The sequence below is a fragment of the Lepus europaeus genome, chromosome 20 (assembly GCF_033115175.1).
Source record: "Lepus europaeus isolate LE1 chromosome 20, mLepTim1.pri, whole genome shotgun sequence".
NCBI lineage: Eukaryota > Metazoa > Chordata > Mammalia > Lagomorpha > Leporidae > Lepus > Lepus europaeus.
In genome coordinates this window covers 3,052,949-3,074,199 of record NC_084846.1, presented here as the reverse complement: position 1 = coordinate 3,074,199, position 21,251 = coordinate 3,052,949, and the positions used below count along the sequence as shown (strand labels likewise).

Here is a 21,251-nt window from a genome sequence, read left to right as displayed (position 1 = left end):
GGCGAGCCGTCGCGGTGCGCGGCGGCAAGCTCGCGCCTGCGCGTTGAGCCCCGCGCCGAGTCGCGCTCCACCTGATCGCGTTCCCGGCCGGGCCGCGCCTGCGCACCAACCGTCCTCCGCCCCACCTCCCTTTCCCGCCGACGGAGGGGGCGTGGCCAGGGCAGGACGCATGCGCGCGGGCTCGCCGTGTGGGTTCGGGGCGACTGCGGGGCCGCTCACCGCCCTGCTGCACTCAACGCTGCGTGGGTCCCCGGGCCGGCCACGCGCGCGGGCGGGGGGCCTGGCGGAGCCTTCGGCCATCGGGTTCCCCGGGCCCCCCGAGGCGGTTGGGGCGGGAGGAGGCGGCGCGGGAGCCGCGAGTGGGCCTCGGCGTTCCCATCTGTGAAATGGGGTGGCCACCCCTGCAAGGCTCACGGGGATGGGTCCTGGACACGCGGGTCCTCCCCAGCCGGGTCCCCCGCCGGCTTCTTCCTCCTCCTGCAAAGCCCGCAGCGGGCCTCATCCCCGAAATTCGGCCGGGGCCTCCCGGTTCCCACCGCCCCGCCCTGTCTCCTGGAGTCCTCACTGCTTTCCCGGTTTGTTCTAACAGCGGTCACCCCCCACCCCCGTGCCTGCAGCAGCCCAGGCCAGCCCAGCTGCTGTGCCCCAGGCCGCACGGTAGCAGGAGGCTGGTTTGGACCAGGCTGAGGCTGCCCCCAAGCCCTGCCCCTTCCGATGGACGGCCAGGCTGCAGAGGAATCTTTTAGTGAGAAATTAAAAATAGAAATACCAAGGGCATGCGCTTCTGAGCAGCTTTCGGCTGAGCTCAAAATGAACCCTGCACCTCGCGTCTGGGCTCACGCAGCGACCCGCCGCCAGCCCCCCACCCACTCATTCCAGCCCCAGGGCCTTTGCACTGGCTGGCTTCCTCTGCTCAGGACTTGATGCTCCGGGTCTTGTCTGGGGTCGAATCTCAAAGCCCTGCCCCTTTATTTTTATTTATTTTTTAATTTTTGACAGGCAGAGTGGACAGTGAGAGAGAGACAGAGAGAAAGGTCTTCCTTTTGCTGTTGGTTCACCCTCCAATGGCCGCCGCGGTAGCGCGCTGCGGCCGGCGCACCGCGCTGATCCGATGGCAGGAGCCAGGTGCTTCTCCTGGTCTCCCATGGGGTGCAGGGGCCCAAGCACCAGGCCCGTCCTCCGCTGCTTTCCCAGGCGCGTTAAGTCAGAGTTACACACAGAGAGCAGAGTGAGGTCTTCCATTGCTGGTTCACTCCCTAATTGGCCGCAGCAGCTGGAGCTGCGCCGATCCGAAGCCAGGAGCCAGGAGCTCCATCCGGGTCTCCCACGTGGGTGCAGGGGGCCAAGGACTCGGGCCATCGTCCACTGCTTTCCCAGGCCACAGCAGGGAGCTGGATCAGAAGAGGAGCAAGCAGCCAGGATTTGAACCAGCGCCCATATGGGAAGCCAGCACTGCAGGCGGCAACTTAAAGCAAACACTTAAAAAAAAACTTGCTCCCAACACATTTTCTTTAAGATCGATTTACGTATTTGAAAGGCAGAATTACGGGGTGGGGGTGGGGGGATGGATCCTGCATCCGCTGGCTCACTCCCCAGATGGCTGCCATGCCAGGGCTGGGCCAGGCTGACGCCGGGAGCCGGGAGCTCCATCGGGGTCCCCCCCGCGGGTGCAGGGGCCGAGCACTTGGGCCCCACTCGCTGCCTGCCCGGGGGGGGGGGGGGGGGGAGGGTCAGGGAGTTGGATCAGGAGTGCGGCAGCCAGGACTGAGGTCTGTGCCCCAGGATGCGACGCCGGCGTCCCACGCGGTGGCTTCACCCTCGCCGGCCCCCCACCGTGTCTTCTGCTACCCCGGGTTTTCCCAGCAGGCTCCAGGCGTGGGCTGGGCCACGCGCTGCCCCCCCTGGTCCCCCGCCCTGCCCGCCGGCACCCAGCTTCTCGGTTTCGTCCTCCTCAGTTCCCCCAGAGATCGGGGCCCCTGACTTTGAGTGATGGCCCATTTTCCTTTCGGTTACGCCTGAGTTGAGTGGATGCTGTGTACCGTTCTGAGAGAAGAACAAGCGCTGAGCCAGGGGTAGGAGATCCTGGGGGAACATAAACCGGAAGACAAGGCGGCGTTAAACAGCCTGGCAGAGAGCAGGGCCTGCCCGGAGCCCAGCCGGGGCCGGGAGGTAACGGGGATTAGTGAGGCATTAAGGGGGCATTAAAGGCGCATTATCACTCAACGGAAACTTTCCCCTTGACAGGTCGAGAGGCGGTGACGGCGGGTGGCAGTGGAGCCAGCGCAGGCCGCGTGACTGTCACTCTACGTCCCCTGAAGTCACAGCGCACGCCCACAGCTTGGGAAACTCCCAGAAATGTGTCACCACTTCCTAAATATAGTCCGCTTGTGGCTTGCTTTGTTTTTTTAGAAAGGTTTATTTTAGTTATGTGAGAGGCACAGTGACAGGGAGACGGAGAGGCACAGAGGTCCTCCATCCGCTGGTACGCTCCCCAGATGGCTGCCAAGGCCGGGGCGGGTTCAGGCTGAAGCCGGGAGCCAGGAGCTCCCCAGCTGGGTCTCCAGGGACCCAAGCGCTCGGGCCGTCTTCGCTGCTTTCCCAGGCGCATTAGCAGGGAGCTGGATCGGAAGTGGAGCAGCCGGGACTCCGACCTGTGCTGTCACGTGGGATGCTGGCATCCCAGGCAGCGGCTTAACCCGCCACGCCAGGATGCCAGCCCCACTCTTGGGGCTTCTCGGGGGACACGGGAAGACGGGCAAGCCCTCCGCCCGATGGCCAACACTGTTTCCACTGCTTGCCGCGTTCCGGCCGCAGTGCCGGGGCCGCCAGCCTCGGCCTCCGTGTGGACTGCTCTGCAGAGACCCGCGAGTCCACGCTGGCTCGTGTTTGCCGGTGCCTGCGGTGGTGGGGTTTCGCCTCTCTGTCAGGCAGCCTGTGCCCCGACCCGGACTCCTGAGCCCAGCTCCAGGTGCCCGCCCACCCTGGGAGGCAGCAGCGAGGGCTCAAGGACCTGGGTCCCTGCCGCCCACATGGGAGCCCCGGATGGAGCTCCAGACTCCTGGCTAAGCCTCTGCCTGCAGTGCCGGCATCCCACATGGGCGCCAGTTTGAGTCCCGGCTGCTCCACTTCAGAGGCCTGGGGAAGCAGTGGACGATGGCCCAAGTGCTTGGGCCCCTGCACCCACATGGGAGACCCGGATGGAGCTCCTGGCTCCTGGCTTTGGCCACGCATTGTTGCAAGTAGGTAAACAAATTGACCACTTAGGTAGACAAGTTGGCCGGGGGTGTCCCTGGGAAAAGGAACAGGCTATGTCAGACAGCTGCCACTAGGCGGCGGCAGAGGACTGCGATGAATCAAACATTTGGCTCTAGGCGGTGAAAATTCGGTTCTTTTCCTGAAATGCTAAGACGCAGAGGCTGCGTGGGGAGCCAGACCTTGCTCAGGCCTTGGTTGCTGCCAAGGTTCAAACCCCACCTCTGGCGACCGTCAGTGCAGGGGAAATTTGCTGGGAGGTTGTGACGCTGCTCGTGAGATGCGGGAGAAATGAGGGGAGCCTGGGCAGCTCGGGGGGCGTTGGGGGCTGGAACCACGCGGCAGGATCAGAAGGCGCCTCCCGTCCCGTCATTCGCTGACTTATTGGAAAGGCGGAGCGAGAGATCTCCCAACTGCTGCCCCGCTGGGGCAGGCTGTGGCCAGAAGCAAGGGCCTCCGTCGGGTCCTCCACGGGGGCCGTCTTCTGCTGTCTTCCCACGGGCATCACCGGCAGGGAGTGGGATCGGAAGTGGAGCAGCCAGGACTTGAACCCGTGCTCTGATATGGGGTGCTGTCTTTGCAACTGCTGGCTCAACTTGTGCCGCAATGTCCACCTCAATCAACTCAACTTTTAAAAAAGTTAATAAATGGGGCCAGCACTGTGGCAACGTGCACAAAGCTGCCACCTGCTACGCTGGCATCCCATATGGGCGCCGGTTCCTGTCCTGGCTGCTCCGCTTCCAATACAGCTCCCTGCTAATGGAGAGACGCAGTAGAGGATGGCAGAGTGTTTGGGCTCCTGCCATCCACATGTGAGGCTCAGAGGAAGCTCCTGGCTCCTGGCTGTGGCCTGGCCCAGCCCTGGCCATTGCAGCCATCTGGGGTGTGAAGCAGTGGATGGAAGAGCTCTCCTCTGTAACTCTTTGAAAATATACAGATAATATTTTAAAAAATCAATGTGACAGCAGAGTGACAGAGAAAGGGAGACACACACACACACACACAGACTGCTCCTCTGCTGACTCGACCCCAAATGCCCACGACAGCCAAGGCTGGGCCAGGGCTCCATCCGGGTCTCCCCAAATGCCCACGACAGCCGAGGCTGGGCCAGGGCTCCATCCGGGTCTCCCACGTGGGCGGCGGGGGCCACCTGCTGCCTCCCAGGTGCACCAGCAGGGAGCGGGGTGACAGGTGGAGGCGGGACTCGTTCCCAGGCACTCAGGGGACGCGAGTGTCCCACGTGGCGGCGTAGCCACCCCTCAGCTGGGTTCCTAGGGCAGCGAGGCCGAGCACGCGGTTGGCTCTCAGCACCGCCGGCCCCTCGTCTTCGAGATGCCGAGACCAAGTGCATGTGGCCGAGGGAAGCCCGCCCCTCCCCAGGACCTGGCGAGCCCTCCGCGTTCTCCCATGCCTGCTCCAGCCAGGCTCACACTGCACCCCCGATACCGGCCTCCCTGCTGCTCCCCACCCCCCTGACCCCTCTCCTTCCCCCAGGAACCGTCTCCCTCAGCACGTGAGAGCTGGTTTTTTTTTTTTTAATTATTTTTTTTTTTTGACAGGCAGAGTGGATAGTGAGAGAAAGAGAGAGAGAGAGAGAGAGAGAGAGAGAGAGAGAGAGAGAGAGAGAAAGGTCTTCCTTTTGCTGTTGGTTCACCCTCCAGTGGCCGCTGCGGCCGGCGCATCATGCCAATCCAAAGCCAGGAGCCAGGTGCTTCTCCTGGTCTCCCATGCGGGTGCAGGGCCCAAGCACTTGGGCCATCCTCCACTGCCTTCCCGGGCCATAGCAGATAGCTGGCCTGGAAGAGGGGCAACCGGGATAGAATCTGGCACCCCAACCGGGACTAGAACCCGGTGTGCTGGCGCCGCAAGGTGGAGGATTAGCCTGTTAAGCCACGGCGCCAGCCAGAGAGACACTCTTCTATCTGCTGGTTCACCCCCCAGTGGCCAGGGCTGGTCCAGGCTAAAGCCAGGAACCAGGAACTCCTTCCAGTCTCCACGTGGGTGGCAGGGGCCCCAGCACTTGGACCATCACTTGCCGCCTCCCACGCGCGTTAGCAGGAAGCTCTTTCGGAAGTGCACCAGCTGGGATTTGAACCGGTGCTCTGATACGTCACAGGTGGTGGCTTAGCTCACTGTGCCACCGCCCCGGACCCTGCAAGGAGGTTAAAGCTGTCACAGAGGCCAAGCCTAGCTCCTCTCTCTCCCCCCTGACCCGTGATGCTGGCCTTCTCAGCCTCCAGAGCCGGGAGCCAGGGCCATCACCCTGATCAACGGCCGGGACCCGGGCTGTGACATCCTGTGACACCCGACCTCCTAACCTGGGCCACTGTCTCTCCCCCGCCTGCCTCAACCAGCACCTGACCTGCGTCCCTGCTTGTGGCTTCTTTGTGGCCCATCCACAGAGCCACAGTGGGCCTCCCTCAAGTCCAGCGTGGCTGACATCAGACAGCTGCCTCCCCGCTCCGGGGACCCCTGCCCTGCCCTGCCTTCGCCACCTCCACCCAGACACCTCCCTCCTGCACTCATTCGTGGGCGCGCTCACTGCTCTGCGTGGGAACAAGGACCACAGCCCCTGCCTCCCCAGGCGCTGGTTCCCGGGAGGCGGGCCCTGACAGCCCGGGCCACGCCCTCATCAGCCTCTGGACCCCCTGCAGGGTCTCCTGCCTGCCCTGCCCTGGCCCGGTGGCCATGGCTGGAGCAGCCCAGCCAGGAGGGCCCTGGAAGGGGCAGGAGAGTGTGCGGGGGGCCTAGAGCTGCCAGCGGGGGTGGGGAGGGAAGAGAGGGGCCTGGGCTGGGGGTGTGGGACACAGGCCTGGCACCTGGGAAGCTGCTTTTAGGGGCAACTGACGGACTTGCACCCACCTTTCTGGAACATTCTGAGGCCCCTCCTCCTGCCTAAGGTCGTCCCTCCCTCTGCTGGCCCCCCCAAGCAGGAACCATGGCGTCAGCCCAGCTGCCTGCCCCGCCCCATCGAGTCAGGCTCCTCTGAGCTTGCCTGTGTCTCAACACAGGGCCAAGGAATTGGGGGGTCTGGCCCTGCGCCACAGGCACGGAGGAGCCCTGGGCCCGGCCCTTACCCGGCGCTGTCCGGGCAGGGCTCGGCAGCCTGGCTCGGGGTTGGCCTGGCCCAGGCTCCCGGCTGTGTGTGTGTGTGTGTGTGTGAACAGGTGCACCCGGATGCTTGTGCTGCCGACAGAGGCGAGAACAGGGCTGTGACCCGGCGGTCACTCCAGGCCTCCTTGTGGCCCCTGCAAAGGACGAGACGGAGCCTAAGACAAACCCAGTCTGTATTGGTCACTCCGAGTGGGAGCCGAGAATACATTAACCGAGGATGCGTGTGCCTCCCGGGAGGGGCGCGCGCATCTTAGACATTCTTCTGTCTGCTTCCATCCAGGTCTCCCAGGTAAGACCAGACGAACACTGCAGTTACCAGCGACTTGCCGCTTCTCCCACGAGCCCGCCTCTGCCTCCCTGCAGCCCGGGCACGGGCGCGGCGCCCTGTGCAGAGGCCGGGGCTTCCAGGCCACGGGAGTTGGCATTAGTACCTTCTGAGCAACGGGGACGAAGTATTTGGGACTGAATATAGTGCAATAGACACATTCGTAAGCAACCTTCTAAGAACAATTAGAGCACAAAACTATGGCATGAACATTTTCCAAACAGAGAAACCACTGGGTCGCCGCGGACGGAGCTCCCCGGGCCGGAGGCCGGGCTGTGTCTGCGGGCGGTTTGCAGGGAGAGCCCAGGACGCGGCTGTGGGCAGCGGAGTTCCGCTCAGGCCCACTCGAGTCCGCAGTGTGGACTGTGAGGAGGACCCAAGGGCTCGGCAGGGGCCAGGGTGCTGGGGGGGTGCTGGGAGGGCTCCCGCAGAGGGGGCTTCCTGGAGGCCTGGAGCCAGGCGCAGGCACGACGCTCGGGGGCAGAGGCTCCGCCCCCTGAACACACTCACTCCGGAGCCGTGCTTTGCTCGACGTTGACCGTGAGCTTGGACTCCAAGCTGACAAAGCTTCTGGCTCTGCTAAGGACAGTGCCCTGTGCAGGGTCCCTCTCTGTCGCTTGTTCTGCCGGACCGTGGACCCATGCCAGGCCGTGGCGAGGGCAGCCGCCTTGGGAGAGGGCTCTGGCGCCCGGAGACAGGGCTCCTGGCGCACCAGGAAAGGCCACAAGGTGCACGCTGGGTGGGTCCCTGGTGCCCTCAGCCCTGTGGCAGGACCCAGCGGGGAGTGGCTGCCCCTCCCTTCCAGGTTTTTCCTTTTTAAATCATGTGGAGATTTTTGGTACCTGCTGCGACCAAGGTGGGGACCAACTCTCAGCACGGCCCCTCCCTGCTCTTAAAGGGACAGGGACCACGGCGCCCACTGCCAGCAGGAGGTGTGCTCAGGACAAGGGCCGGAGATGCGCGGGGGCACCGGGACACCCAAACAGCCACGGCGACCATCTCTCCTAGAACATTCTCTCCTCCTCGGTGGGCGCGCCCCTGGAGTCAGAGCAGATGGCACGCCCTGGAAGAGGCACTGAGGCGGGGAGCGGGGCAGTCCAGGTCCTCAGGGCGCCGGGCGGGCGCACGGTGCTAGATGCCCTGCAGAGGGTGGCTCGGCTCGCTGCGCTCCCGCTTCACCAGGGGCTCGCCCAGGCCGCGCTCCCCGGCTGCCTCACCGCCATGCTCCTGGCTCACGTCGTCTGCGGGGCCGCCGGGGGCGGGGGGAGAAGTGAGGGGTCAAGGCGTGGGGGAGCCTGCAGCAGCCTGTCCCCAGCCTGCCCACCCACCCGGGAGGGTCTCTGGCCACGCCCTCCCTGGGCTCCAGTTTCTGGAGACCCTGGACCCCTGGAGCGCCCCCCCCCCCCAACCGGCACAGGGAGAGGGCCGGGGCAGGGACGCCAGCACACACCCACCTTTGTCCAGCAGCGTCAGCGACAGGGACGCGAGGTCGTTGAACTGCAAGAGAAACCCTGGGTTAGGGGCGTCGCCCTCCACGGTCACCACGGGTTTGTGTTTTGTAGGTGGCTGGGCAGCTGGGGGCCACCAGGCCGGCTGGGGGCGGGGAGCCCCGGGCATTGGTGGTGGTGGGGAAGGGGAGCACCTGGGTGCCCGCCGAGCCTGTGCCGGAGCACACACCCTTCCCGCGGGTCCTGGGCAGGCTGTGGGGACCCTGGTTCCCACGGCCACAGTGAGGGCCCAGAGCTCAGCACCCCCCCGCCCGAGCTCTACGAGCCCCACCCGACCCAGCAGTCACACCCTAGAGACAGAGTGGAGATGCAAACAGATGTGTGGACAAAGCCTTGTGTCCAGACGCGCCCAGCGGCGGGGCTGTGGCCGGGCCACGTGGGGCATGAGTGACTTGGAACGAGACCCACGCGCGGGGTTCCCCCAGCGCCTCTCCATGAACTTTTTCAAGACCCCAAGCTTCTGGCGTAGTGGACTATCACACAGCCAGGAACAGGAACAGGAACAGCGTGTGGGCCCTGGGGGACGCCACGGCCAGGGAGAGATGCAGACACAGAGGCCACGCCGTGTGGGGTCCCCCGACAGGACACGTCCCGGACAGGGGACTCCACGGCGACAGGAAGGGGACGCGTGGTCACTGGGGGCTGGGGGAGGGGCCGAGGGGTGGCCGGCCACAGAGCTGAGCTTTCCTCCCGAGATGGAATGTTCTGGAGCACTCAGAGGCTGCCTCTTGTACTGCGCTACATGGCAGGACGTCCTCCAGGCGGGGCGGGGGGGCTGGGGCCGGCGCGCCTCACCTCGCCCATGACGGCGATGGGCGTCTCGCCGGTGGCCTGGGCCACGCGGTGCTCCACCAGGTAGAACATGTACTCGTCGTAGAGCAGCCGGATGAGGTGGAAGGAGCCGAAGCTGGCGGCGCTGCGCAGGGTCAGGTCCCGGATCACCATGGAGCTGCGGGCAGGGGACACAGCCGCAGGGCTCAGGGCGACGCGCTGTCCGCGGGGCAGCCTGGGAACCCTGCGGCCCGGACAGCTGAGAGCAGCCCTGGGGCCCGTGACACCGGTGGGCAGAGGGCTGCCCTCTCGCACCACAGACCACATGGGGTGGGCGGGGCCAGGAGCGGTGGGCGACAAAGCCAGCGGCTGCGGGAAACAGCGCCCCCAGGTGGCCGCGCCTGCCGTGGGAACGGAGAAGCCGTGGGTCTCCTGGGCTCCCCCTGCTCCCCCTCTCACTGGCTCAGGTGGAGCCGGGTCTCCTGGGCTCCCCCCCTCCCCCGTTCACTGGCTCAGGCAGGGGGTAGGTGCTGGGGACACCGCAGGGGACAGAGCAAGAGGCCAGCTCTTGGGAACCTGTGGGAGTGGGGAGGAGGCGGGCAAGAGCGTGGACCGCGGTGACAGGGGCGCGGAGAGCCATATGCAGAACCAGGGCACCGGGCAGACGGTGACAAAGGCCACAGAGGCCACGCTGCTGGATGGGGGCAGGAGGGTCTGAGGACGCTAAGCCGCGTGGCTGCGGGGGAAGCTCCCATCATAACCTCTGGCCTAGACGCCGGCCGCTGGGCCCCACTGCCTCTGAGCCGCGCGGAGGCCCCTCCCCCGGGCCCCGCAGGACGCACCTGTAGAAGGACCACTTGAGCAGGAACTGGCGGGCGGCCTTGGGGAAGCTGGGGCTGCCCGCGTGCTGCTTCAGCACCTGGGTGACCACGCCGTCCAGCCAGCGCGCCCACTGGTCCAGCGAGCTCTGCCGCTGCAGGGTCACCTTGAAGTCCTGCTCCAGCCGCTGCACCACGCTCTCCTCACACTGGCACACCCACGAGGCCTGCTCCTGGGGGCGCACGGCGCCAGTGACGGCTCTGCGGTGCCGGCCGCCCCACGCCCAGGCGCTGCGACCGTGCGAGCACCACGCCCGCCTCCAGGGTCAGGGAGGAGCCACAGGGAGCCTGCCCCGCCTCCGGGCCTCCTGCGCCGGCCTTTCTGGACCAAAGCCCAGAGGACCGAACACTGGGGTCGAAGCACGAGCGTGCATCTGCACGCCCCCGCCCAGAGGATGGGGCTGTGCGACCGGCACTGGGCGGGAATGTGGGGCTGGGACCCTGGTGGCCAGGAGCCTCCTGGGGAGGATGGGGCACTTGGGAGCCGGTGCAGAGGGACCCCGCGGGGACACCGGGAGGCTCCGACCCTCCACCTATTTCCTGCACGAGGCCCCACCGGGTGCTGGGTTCAGTGTGGGCCCAGGTTTGGGGGTTGCTGGTTTTCTGGAGGGTGGAGGGCCCAGCCCTTCTCCCCCGGGAGACCCCGCCCCCAGGAGGCACCTGCACGTTGGCGAAGTCCACGCGGTTGAGGTCGCTCAGCATCTGGTTGATCTGGGACGTGTTCTGCAGCACCGCGCGCGCCGCCTGCGCCAGGTGGTTCAGGGACGTGTAGCGCCGCAGCGTCTGCGCGAAGGCGCTCACCACGCCCACCTGGAACGCAGCCGGGTGTGGGGTGGGTGTGTGGCTCAGCCACGGCGCCGGGAGGAGCTACAGCCAGGCCGCGCCTAGACCCTCACCACGGGTTGACTTTGTGCCCCACTCTGTCGTGTGACCAGGAGGGGGTCACTTCATTGGCCCCTGGAGCTCAGAGCTGGGCAGTTTGGAGGTGACTTCATCGGGGGGAGAGAAGCCACCTGCGGGGTCAGCGTGGGACCAGGCCGCCCAGGGCCCTCCCAGCGCCTGGGCCCTGCTCTCTGGAATCCAAACCTCCAGAACCATGAGCCAAAACAGACTTTTTTAAAAAAGGAATGTACTTATTTATGTGAAAGGCAGCCTCACACACACACACACACACACACACGGTCTTCTGTCCGCTGGTTCACTCCTCAAATGGGCCAGGCTGCGGCCAGGAGCCTGGGACTCCATCCGGGTCACTCCTGCTTTCCCAGGTGTAACGGCAGTGAGCTGGCTCAGAGCCGTGCTCCACTGTGGGACTTCGGCGGTGCCCACCTCTTCCCTTACACAGGAGCCCGCCTCGGGCGTTTCGGTGTGTTCCCGGCTGGGAACAGTCACTCTGCTCTCTGGGGACGGGCATCCGTCCTGGGGCTGAAGCTCCCGCGGCCCAGTCGCAGCGCCTGCTAGGGCACACCCCAGGAGGCCCGCGGGGAGCTCCGAAATCCCGGCCTTGCCCGGCTCAGCGCCCGCTGCTGTGGCCACTGGGGAAGCAGGGAATGGCAGAGTTCTGTCTGTGTTGCTATCTCCACTCTCTGACTCTGCCATTCAGGTCAATTAACAAAGCATTCCAGCCACTGGGAGATGGGGTTTGGGGTCTGGCCTGGGAGCGTGCAGGCGACCGGCCAGGGACCCAGGGGTCCTGCGAGGTCAACTCCAGAGCACAGGCAGTGACCAGATGCCCAGAGGCTGGCCCTGCGCTGAGCCCCAGCTCCTTGGGAGGTGGTCACGGCCGGTCCTGCGGCCAGGGTGCTTTAGCCGCCTCCTGCGGGGCCAGCATCCCGTATCGGAGCGCCGGTTCGAGTCCCGGCTGCTTCAATTCCCATCCAGTGCCCTGCTGATGTGACTGGGAAGGCGGCAGAGGGTGACGCAAGTGCTGGAGTCCCTGCTCCTGGCTCCCGGCTTCAGCCTGGCCCAGCCCTGGCCATTGCAGCCATTTGGGGAGTGACCCAGCAGATGGAAGATCTCGCGCTCCCTCTCCCTACCCTGCCCCGCCCCCAGGGACAATGGGTACTCCGACTTTCCCCAGGGAGGCTGCCCGCTGCGTTTGACGTCCCACAAGGAGGTTCACTTTCCCTTCTACGAAGGGCACAAAAAGTGTGCCGTGAGTTGGCTGTCACTTCAGGTGCCGGCTGTGCTGGCCTTGCACAAGCCGGGGCGCTCAGGTCCTGGGGCGGGCGCCGCCCCCTCACCTTGGTCTGGATGACGCGCTGCGGGAAGTCACTCATGGCGTTTGTCAACCAGCCCTCCAAGCTCTTGGCAAAGTTCCTGATGGCCTGAGTCAGGGTGCCTGGGAGGCACAAACCCCGAGTTAACCCAGGGCAGGGCAGGGGGCCGCCCCCAACACCGGCATCCGACTCCCACCCACGGAGAGCCAGGGAGCAGGGCCCGGGCTGTGGGGAGTTTAGCCAGGGGGTGAGCGTCAGCACCGCTGCCCAGGACGGGGTCTCTGCTCCCCAGGGACACTGAGCAGTGTCTGGGGCCGTCTGTGGGTGGGGCCAGGGATGCTGCTGCACACCCTGAGGGTATGCAGGGTCTCCAGGGCCCGGGAGAGAGACCCCCACGTGCACACACACCCCCTCCCAACTCTCAAGTTCATGAGCGATTGCTGACAAGAAGCGAACACTACTCAGAGCACTGAAAACCAGAAGCAAAACTCGGAAAAGGAAGCGAAGCCCCCACCACAGGCCCCAGAGACGCCGCTGGAACCCTGCGTGCAGCCGCGGGCAGGCAGGCGCAGGGAGACTCCCGGGCTCTGCAACCCCCCAGGTTCTGGCGACACAGAAAGGCAGGCCCAGCGACGGGCAGATGGCCTCCGAGGCTCGCCCCAGGGGCTCCAGCTGCCTGGTCCACCCTGGATACTGTGGGGCACTTGGCACCACTGCCCCCTCGTGGCGAGCGTTGGTATCGCCACGGAGGGCAGGGGTCTCGGGAAGTCTCCGTGGGCCAGCCAGGCTTCTCTGTTTTTCTTGCTGTGCCCTGTCACTCTGACCCCACCTCCGGGGTCCTCTGGGGACCCCCACGGCGCTAGGCAGGCTGCAGCCACGACCCTGGCTCCCTTCTTGGTGCCTGTTCTCAGCGAACAGCCCCCAGGGCCTCCAGGGACGGGCACAGCGGGCGCTGACCAACTTTGGACCAGGTGGCAGCAGCCCCATCTGGGGTTGTGACGAGGCCACCCCTCAGCCAGCCTGGTGCCCTCCAAGGGATCTTCCAGAAACTGGGTCTGGTCTTGGCCCACTCCTGGCAGTGAGCTGACCACGGTCAGAGCCACTAATCGTGGCTTCCCCCTTCTTGCAGGTCTGGGTCAGAAACAGGGAGAAACATGGAGGCAAAGGAAAGCCTGTTCCGCGACACTGAGCGGCCATGGACGTACGGGCAGAGAGGGAGGGGCGGCCGCGGCCCTGCGTGGGCCCGCACAGGGAGACGGGGAGGGGCGGCCGCGGCCCTGCGTGGGCCCCGCACTCTACGAGAGCCTGGGCTCCAGCCGCAGCTCCGCCCTGTGTGGCAGCAGTGAGGCGCGGGTGCCCGGGCCCCGCCACCCCCGTGGGAGCCCTGGACTGAGCTGGCTCTGGCCTGGCCCAGCCCCCGGCTGTCTGGGTGTCTGGGGAGTGAACCAGCAGATGGAAATCTCCCTGCCTCTGGCTGGCTGGCCACCGCGGCGAGGCGCGCTTACTGGGCACGGGCCGCAGCACGTCGGGGATGAGGATCTCCACGAGCGCCTGGTACAGGATGTGGTCGCAGCTCCGCATCCACTTGAGGATGGGGTCGTACTTGCACAGGGACACCAGCTTGTCCTTGGGGAGGACCGCGCCTTCGGGCTCTTCGTCACTGCGGCCGAGGGGCGGGTTAGCGCGGCCGCCCCACCCCCAGCGCCAGCGCCGGGACTTCCACCCCCACCCCCAGCCTCTTAGCTCAGACCCCTCTGCAGGTCGCAGGCCCGGGACACTCAGACGCCCCAGGCTTGGCCCTGTGGCCCCTGCTGTGGCCACGCCCACTGCCTCACTGCAGCTGCAGGGCTCCGCCCCTGGACCCCGAGTCTGAGCTCGGCCCCCTCCGCCCCCTCCCTGCGGACCCTGACTTCCCACGCGGGCGGGAAGGCGGGCGGGAAGGCGGTTCTCAGCCCCGGCCCCCGGGGGCCAGCAGGTGGGGGGCGCCTGCGGGTTACTTGGGCAGCAGCTGGACAGGGCGGTCACCTGGCAGGGAGCGAGGCGGGGCCGTCGCTGGCCGGGCCTTTGGAGTTCCAGAAGGAAAGCCACAGCTTCTCAATGTAGTGGAACTGCAGGTTCACGACCACGTCCAGGGTGGCCTGGAGGCGAAGACGGACGGTCAGGCGGACGGCGGGGGTGGGGGCACGCGCACGCGGCTCCGGGCGGCCGGGGTGGAGGGTGGGGGGCACGAGCACGCGGCTCCGGGCGGCGGGGTGGGGGGCACGAGCTCGCGGCTCCGGGCAGCCGGGGGTGGAGGGTGGGGGGCACGCGCACGCGGCTCCGGGCAGTGTGGGTAGGGGGCATGCGCACGTGGCTCCGGGCGGCCGGGGGTGGAGGGTGGGGGGCACGCGCACGCGGCTCCGGGCAGTGTGGGTAGGGGGCATGCGCACGTGGCTCCGGGCAGCCGGGGGTGGAGGGTGGGGGGCACGCGCACGCGGCTCCAGGCAGAGGGGTGGGGGGCATGCGCACAAGGCTCCGGGCGGCCGGGGGTGGAGGGTGGGGGGCACGCGCACGCGGCTCCGGGCAGTGGGGGTAGGGGGCACGCGCACGCGGCTCGGGCGGCGGGGCGGGGGTGGCCGCGGGTCTCTGAGGCGCCCCGGGGGACGCGGGCGGTCACCTCGCAGTGCCTCCGGTACGCCAGCTGCAGCGTCTTCACGTCCTGCAGCGTCACGCTCTCCTGCAGCAGCACGCTGCCCAGGTCGGGCGCCGGGAACTCGGGGAACACGTGGGAGACGTCTGCGGGCCGACGCGGGGAGTCGGCAGTGGGGCTCTGCCCGTTGCTCCCACGCGCGAGCCCTGGGAGGCAGCAGCCAGGGCTCAAGGGCTGGGGCGCCTGCCACCCGTGGGAGAGCCGGCTGGAGTTCTGGCTCCCAGCTCTGCACTCAGCAGCTCCGTGGGGTGGCCTGCTGATGGGACCCCTGGGCAGGGGGCCGGTGGCAGCGCCCCTGCAGGGACCTCCGGAGACGGCTGGATCCATCCAACCTACAAGGGGGCCAAATCCTGCCGCGCCCCCTCCCCAGCTCTCACCTACAGTTCTCACCACGCTCGGGTGCCGAGTGTGCGGGTATTCTCAGATCTCGGGGCACCAGAGAGAGGGCTTATCTAGAACTTTCTAACTTTTTTACTGGAAAAGTTTTTTTAAAAGATTTATTTTATTTATTTGAAAGGCAGAATTATGGAGAGATCTTCCATCTGCTGGTTCACTCCCCAAATGGCTACAACAGCTAGGGCTGGGCCATGCGGAAGCCAGGAGCCAGGAGCTCCATCCGGGTCTCCCAGGTGGGTGGCGGGGACCCCAGTACTGGGGCCATCACTACTGCCTCCTAGGCAGGGAGCTGGAATTGGAGGTGGAGCCAGGACTCGAACCCAGGCCCTCTGATATGGCATCCAAGCAGTGCCTAACCACTGTGCCCATTGCCCAGCCCCAGAAAACTGTTCCCAACCCCTGGCTAAACACTGCCGGCGCTGTGCAGCGCTCCCCGGGGCGGGGGCTGGCCGCTCACCTATGTACTGCTGGTGGTGCTGGCTCTGGGCGGCCGTGGCCTGCTCGGGCGTGCTGTGCAGGCTGCTGTGGGCGCTGCTGTCCCCAAGGCTGTCCGTCTTCTGGGCAGGCCGATACCTGGGCGGGGACACGTGGTCACCACGAGGCCCGCGCAGCCCGGCCTGGGATGCCCCAAGGGCAGGGGACCGCGCAGGGGTCAGCTTGGGGGCTGGGTGTCCTCCAGTAAACACAACACAGCCATGTTTACGTGTACAGTTCCGTGGCGTAAGCACATTCCCAAGACGGCACGGCCATCACCACCATCCGTCTCCAGAAAGTTCTCAAGCCCCAAGCGGAAACTCTGCCCTGTGAGAGATGCCCTCAGCCCTCCGGCTCTACTCCCTGCCTCTGTGCATCCCACAGTGGCAGGGACCTCCTAGGAGTGGAATCCCGCAGAGCTTGTCCTCAAGTGTCTGGCCTGTTTCCCGAAGTCCATCCACGGCGTAGCAAGTGTCAGCACGGACTACACTGTGGACACACCCACCCACCCATCTGCCACTTATCCTTCCACCCAGCCACCCACACATCCGTCCATCCTTCCATCCGTCCATCTGTCCATCCATCCTGCCCACCCAAACATCCACCTGTCCATCCGTCCATCCATCCAGTCAACCACCCAGACATCTGTCCATCATCCATCCACCCACCCACACATCCGTCTGTCTGTCCATCTTTCCACTCACTCACCCAAACACCCATCTCTCTGTCCATCCACCCATCCATCCACCCACCCACACATCCATCTATCTGTCCATCATCCATCCACTTGCCCACCCGCCCGGGAATGCATCCGCCTGTGCCTGCACGCCCCATGGAGCGTGGGCTGCTCAGTGCGGGGATGTTTGGAGAGCTCTGTCCTTGGCCGGTTTTGTCCCTGTGTGAACGCCCTGGATGCTCACAGACTCGGATGGCTACGGCACCTCCAGGCGCTGTCTAGCCGGTCTTACGGGACCACCATTGCACATGTGGTCTACTGCCCAGAACGTGACGCGGCACACGACCGTGCCAGAGCCTGAAACCACTCTGAAAACTAATGGCTGGTTTTGCAAAGGGTAAAGATGTGAGAAATCTGCCAGCTGCCGGAGCGGGTAGCCCAGCCTCGCTTCGCCCTGCGTAGAGGGGACTGTGGCTTCCCCAGGACGCAGGCCACGGGGGTGGGGGTTCCCACACACGCACCTCCCCCCACCCTCTCCAGGGAAGACCCCGTCCTCAACCTCGCACTTGGAGAACCTGTCCGGGCCCGGCCTCAGCCGGGTCACCCACCTGGGCTTCTGGTGCGTGGGCTGCTGCCGCATGGCCATGTACTGTGTGTCCTCCTGGAGCCGGTTCAGGGGCGAGTCTGGCTTCAGCCGGATCCCATAGTAATGATACTTGGAGTTGCCCCTGGAAATCAGGCAGCCCAGCGTCAGCTCCCCCGACCCGCGTCCTGACGGCAGGGGCGTGGCTTCCATGGCCACTCTGGCGCTACGTTTGCTGAACCCCGGGAAACACTGATGGCAGATGCATAGTACGAAGCCCTCTAGGGCTCTAGCCCATGCACACTCGGGGCGGCTCCAAGTTCACCAGGGGCGGCTGGTGGCCCTGTGGCTTCCAGCAAGTCTGCGTCTGGGTGAGGGAGAGGGCGCGGGCGCCATGGGGGTCCCAGCTACCCACCTGGTGCCCAGCCGCCGCGTGCGCAGGCCCATGAACACGGAGCGGATGAGCTTCCCGAAGGACGCGGCGTTCACCGGGTCCAGCTTGTGCTCCTGGCAGTGCCGGAGGTAATGGTTGTACAGGGAGCTCCGCGGCAGGCTCACGCCTTCGGCAGTCTCGTAATTGTCTAACAGCCACTGCAGCTGGGCAGAGAGACAGGACCGCGCGTCAGTACCCCGGAGGGCACGGAAACACCCACTCGGGCTCACCCAGAGGACGGCGGCGAGGACAGCCGCGGCTGCCGTCTCTCACACGGTAACTGAGCGCTGTTTCATCCTTCCCACGTCAGGCCCGGCAGGGTCAGTCCTCACGGTCACTCACACAGGCACGCACACGCCACCACTCACATGCACACACCACTACACACATGTACCACCACGCGCTGTGCAAGCACCAAGCCACCCCCCACACCTGCAGCCATGGAGAGACTGGAAGATTAAAGGAAGCCTCCCGAGTCCCGTCAGCGCGGCGCTCAGTGTTTAGGGTTGACAATGAACAGAGGGACCCACGTGTACCCATTTCCCCGACAGCCGGAGGCAAAACAGAGATTTAATAAAACACCTAAAGGCGAGTCCAAAGGCTGGTGAGAGTCTGGAGCTGAGGCCCATGGCTGGAGGTCAAGGTCAAGGTCAAGTCTGAGGTGTGAGAACCACCCACCCAAACCACGGGGCACTGCGCCAGCAGAGAGCCTCTGGTGCTGCTCCCGCTGCCCTGAATGACCTTCACCGTGGCTGGGGGAGGCAGGAGCCACGTGCATGGAGCAAGGCTGGGTCCCTGCCCCGCCCTGGGTGTGCCGGGCCCAGTGCGTCCTGCCTGTGCGTCTGCCCCTACCCCAGAGCAGCTGGGAAGGACGGAAGCTTGGGCTCCTTGTTAGGGGCAGCCCAGCAGCTCCTCCAGCGGAAACAGACCCGGAGACACGTGCCGGTGCGTCTGGGACAGAGCAGGCAGTCGGAGGGGACCAGACTTGCTCTCTGGCACTGAGGGCAGAGGACGGCGTCTCGGGAGCTGGGGGAGGGGGGTGCTGAGCCTGCCTGGGGAGGGCTGACAGGAGGGCCCCACCCTTGGGGCTGCCACCCTCCAGGCTGGGCTCCTGCAGACGGGGTCTCGGCTCCTGGCCCTCTCCCGAGGTTGTAGCTGTGCGCCAGTCTCTGCACGGTTGGATCTGCTCCCCACGCCTGGCCTGGCCGCCGTGACCACATCTGGCCTCTGCAGCCTTCCCTGCCTCGCTCTGGGGAAGCTGGGTGACTCGGAACTGGGAGGTCAGCAGGCGCTGATGCTGTCTGGGCGGCACCTCTGACTGGAGAGGAGACTGGCCTCTCTGCGGCCACCGGGCACCGCCCTGGCCTTGGCGCTGGAGGAGCGGGTCCTCTCTCTGCCACCGTTTCCTGACTTTTACTCAGTGCAGAGTCCAGGCGAGCAGGGGCTGCCCTGTGCGGGGGCCCTCTGAGCCCGGGGTCCTCTAGCGCAGCTTGTGCAGGATCAGGGCTCGCACTGCTTTGGTTACTGCTGGTCTCCTCCCCACTCCCAAGTCCTCAAGAGCACCCTCTGAGGGCAGAGGCAGAGCTGGCTCTGTCACTGTGTGCGGCCCAGGGTCTTGGAGATGCTTCCAGAACAGGCTGGGAAAGCCGGGCTGAGCCCAGGCACTCGCGTGTGGGGAGCAGGAGGCGCCATTGCTCCGGGCAGCCTCTGTGCGCAGACACCAAGGCCGGCAGCCCAATGTCCCAAGGGCCTGAGTGCCAAGGTGAGCTGGGCAGAAGCCAGATGACCACAGGAGGCCAGGCCTGGCGGCCACGGGCTGCAGGAAGCCTTGGGCCAGGAGCCCGGGAGCTGGTATCGCGAGCCTGTCCACCAGCCGGAGGAGACCAGTTGTAGGTCAGAAGCAAGACCTGGAGAAGGCGACCACCTCCGCGCATCGCCGCCCCTCTGCCCGTGTTCTGTGCGTCAAGAGGAGGACTGTTTGCCTGGGTAAGGAGGGGGACACTGATGTGGAAAGATGCATGGCGCTTGACGATGAGTTCTTCCTGCTGGGGACAGGACTGACCCAGACAGACCCTCGGGCAGCCGCGGGTCCCCTTTCCTCTCTGTGCATCGATGAGTGACCCTGAGGGGAAGTGGACTAGAACTGAATGACGGGGCTGGCGCCGGGGCGGAGGGTGAGGCCGCCGCCCGCAGTGCCGGCATCCCACATGGGCGCTGGTTCGAGTCCTGGCTGCTCCTCTTCCGATCAGGCTCTCTGCGGTGGCCTGGGAAAGCAGTGGAAGATGGCCCAAGTCCTTGGGTCCCTGCACCCATGTGGGAGACCTGGAAGAAGCTCCTGGCTTCAGATTGGCGCAGCTCCAGCCATTGTGGCCGACTGGGGAGTGAACCAGCAGATGGAAGACCTCTCTCTCTCTCTGCCTCTCCTCTCTCTCTGACTCTGACTTCCAAATAAAGCCTTATTTGGACATCAGCCATCACCAGAGTCTCAGAGGGGTCAGAGGTAGGACCGGGTGCAAGCAAAGTCAAACCCCACGCCAAGGGTGGGCACACGTGCCTGGGGCGGGCTAACAGGAGGGCCCCGCCCTCGGGGCTGCCGCCCTCCCGGCTGGGCTCCTGCAGACGCCAACGTGGAAGGCACTTGGAGGAGTCACGTGCAAGGGGCAGGTTCGAGGAGCCGTGCCCTCCCCCCGCCATGTCATCGTCCCGGGACAGAGGGCCTGAGCAAGTCGCCTCATGCAGTGCCCTCTGGCCACCGAGCTGCCCGGAGCCAGGGCTCCTGCAGCTTCCCGCACAAGCCCTACAGCCACGGGTTCTCTCCTGGAAGGCAGACAACGGCCCAGGACCTCCGAGCGCTACAGCCGGCAGCTGCCAGTGCTGCTGCCCTTTGCTCCGGTGACCAGTCCCTTGGACTCCAGGCCAGGAAGACTGGGCTTTCCTGGCCTCTTTGTGTGGTTGCCTATTCCGCCTTTGTTGTCTTTCACGTGCGGCTACACTGCCGGGCACTTTCGCAGTAGCTCGCCTCCACTAGAGTCCCGTGACACCCCGGCCGGGGCCACGCTGCTACCTCCTCTCCGCACGCAGACCCTGTCTTCACCGTCCCTCCCTGTGGAAGGAGACGCTCGCTCGCTCGCTCGCTCCCTGCACACCGCTGGGCTGGGTTTCTTGCTCCCTCTCTGCCCTCCAAGGCGTCCTCTCCCTGTCTCTGGTTTTTACGCCACGAGCAGCCCGCCGAGGCCGACACACACTTACATGGCTGTTGAGTAAACCGCTTTTGTGTGATGTGATTCCTTCGCTTTTTTGGAGGTTTTCAATCGCCATTTCAAGCTACAGAGAATGTGTGCAGAGACAAAACAAAACAAAACGGGGGAAAAGGAAATCAGATGGTTAGCATGAGCCAAGATCTGCTGTTATTAATATCCAAATAACGACTCGAGCGCCTCGGAGTCACAACAGGGCTCGGCACAGGCAGGGCCAGTTCAGTGGTGAGCCCAGAGCTGAGCGGGCGCGGGCCAGTACAAGCAGCAGGATGAAGTCACAGGGTCAAAACTCACCACCGCACTTCAGTTAGGCCGCCAGCTGCAGTGCCGGCGTCCCACACTGGAGCACCAGTTCGAGTCCCAGCTGCTCTGCTTCCAATCCAGCTCCCTGCTAATGTGCTTCGGAAAGCAGTGGAGGATGGCCCAAGTGCTTGGGCCCTACCACCCACGCAGGAGACCTGGATGGAGTACCTGGCTCCTGGCTTTGGCCTGGCCCAGCCCTGGCCATTATAGCCATTTGGGGAGCAGACCAGCAGATGGAAGACATCTCTCTTTCTCTCTTTTTATCATTTTGCCTTTCAGATCAAATCGAATCAATCTTTTTTTTTTTTTTTTTTTTTGGACAGGCAGAGTGGACAGTAGAGGGAGACAGAGAGAAAGGTCTTCCTTTGCCGTT

The 21,251-nt window shown here is 65.3% G+C and overlaps 1 protein-coding gene across 4 annotated transcripts in view; it reads right to left on the bottom strand.

The window, feature by feature from the left end:
• Positions 1 to 1,811: 1,811 nt before the first annotated feature.
• The window catches only part of RFX2 (regulatory factor X2), a 30,272-nt gene continuing 10,832 nt past the window's right edge, over positions 1,812 to 21,251 (bottom strand). Inside the window, exons 5-17 of one of the 4 annotated variants that reach the window (XM_062178966.1) lie at positions 20,568 to 20,642; positions 17,301 to 17,482; positions 16,911 to 17,030; positions 15,610 to 15,725; positions 14,724 to 14,842; positions 14,093 to 14,205; positions 13,573 to 13,727; positions 12,092 to 12,189; positions 10,509 to 10,658; positions 9,813 to 10,021; positions 8,995 to 9,148; positions 8,146 to 8,188; positions 1,812 to 2,082 (exon numbers count right to left, since the gene is read on the bottom strand). In XM_062178966.1, coding sequence (XP_062034950.1) covers positions 1,952 to 2,082; positions 8,146 to 8,188; positions 8,995 to 9,148; positions 9,813 to 10,021; positions 10,509 to 10,658; positions 12,092 to 12,189; positions 13,573 to 13,727; positions 14,093 to 14,205; positions 14,724 to 14,842; positions 15,610 to 15,725; positions 16,911 to 17,030; positions 17,301 to 17,482; positions 20,568 to 20,642 — 1,665 coding nt within the window. In that variant the 3' untranslated portion in view covers positions 1,812 to 1,951. Of the gene's footprint in view, positions 2,083 to 6,522; positions 7,933 to 8,145; positions 8,189 to 8,994; positions 9,149 to 9,812; positions 10,022 to 10,508; positions 10,659 to 12,091; positions 12,190 to 13,572; positions 13,728 to 14,092; positions 14,206 to 14,723; positions 14,843 to 15,609; positions 15,726 to 16,910; positions 17,031 to 17,300; positions 17,483 to 20,567; positions 20,643 to 21,251 lie in introns of those variants that run through there. The other 3 variants (XM_062178967.1, XM_062178968.1, XM_062178969.1) reach the window with 3 other exon arrangements.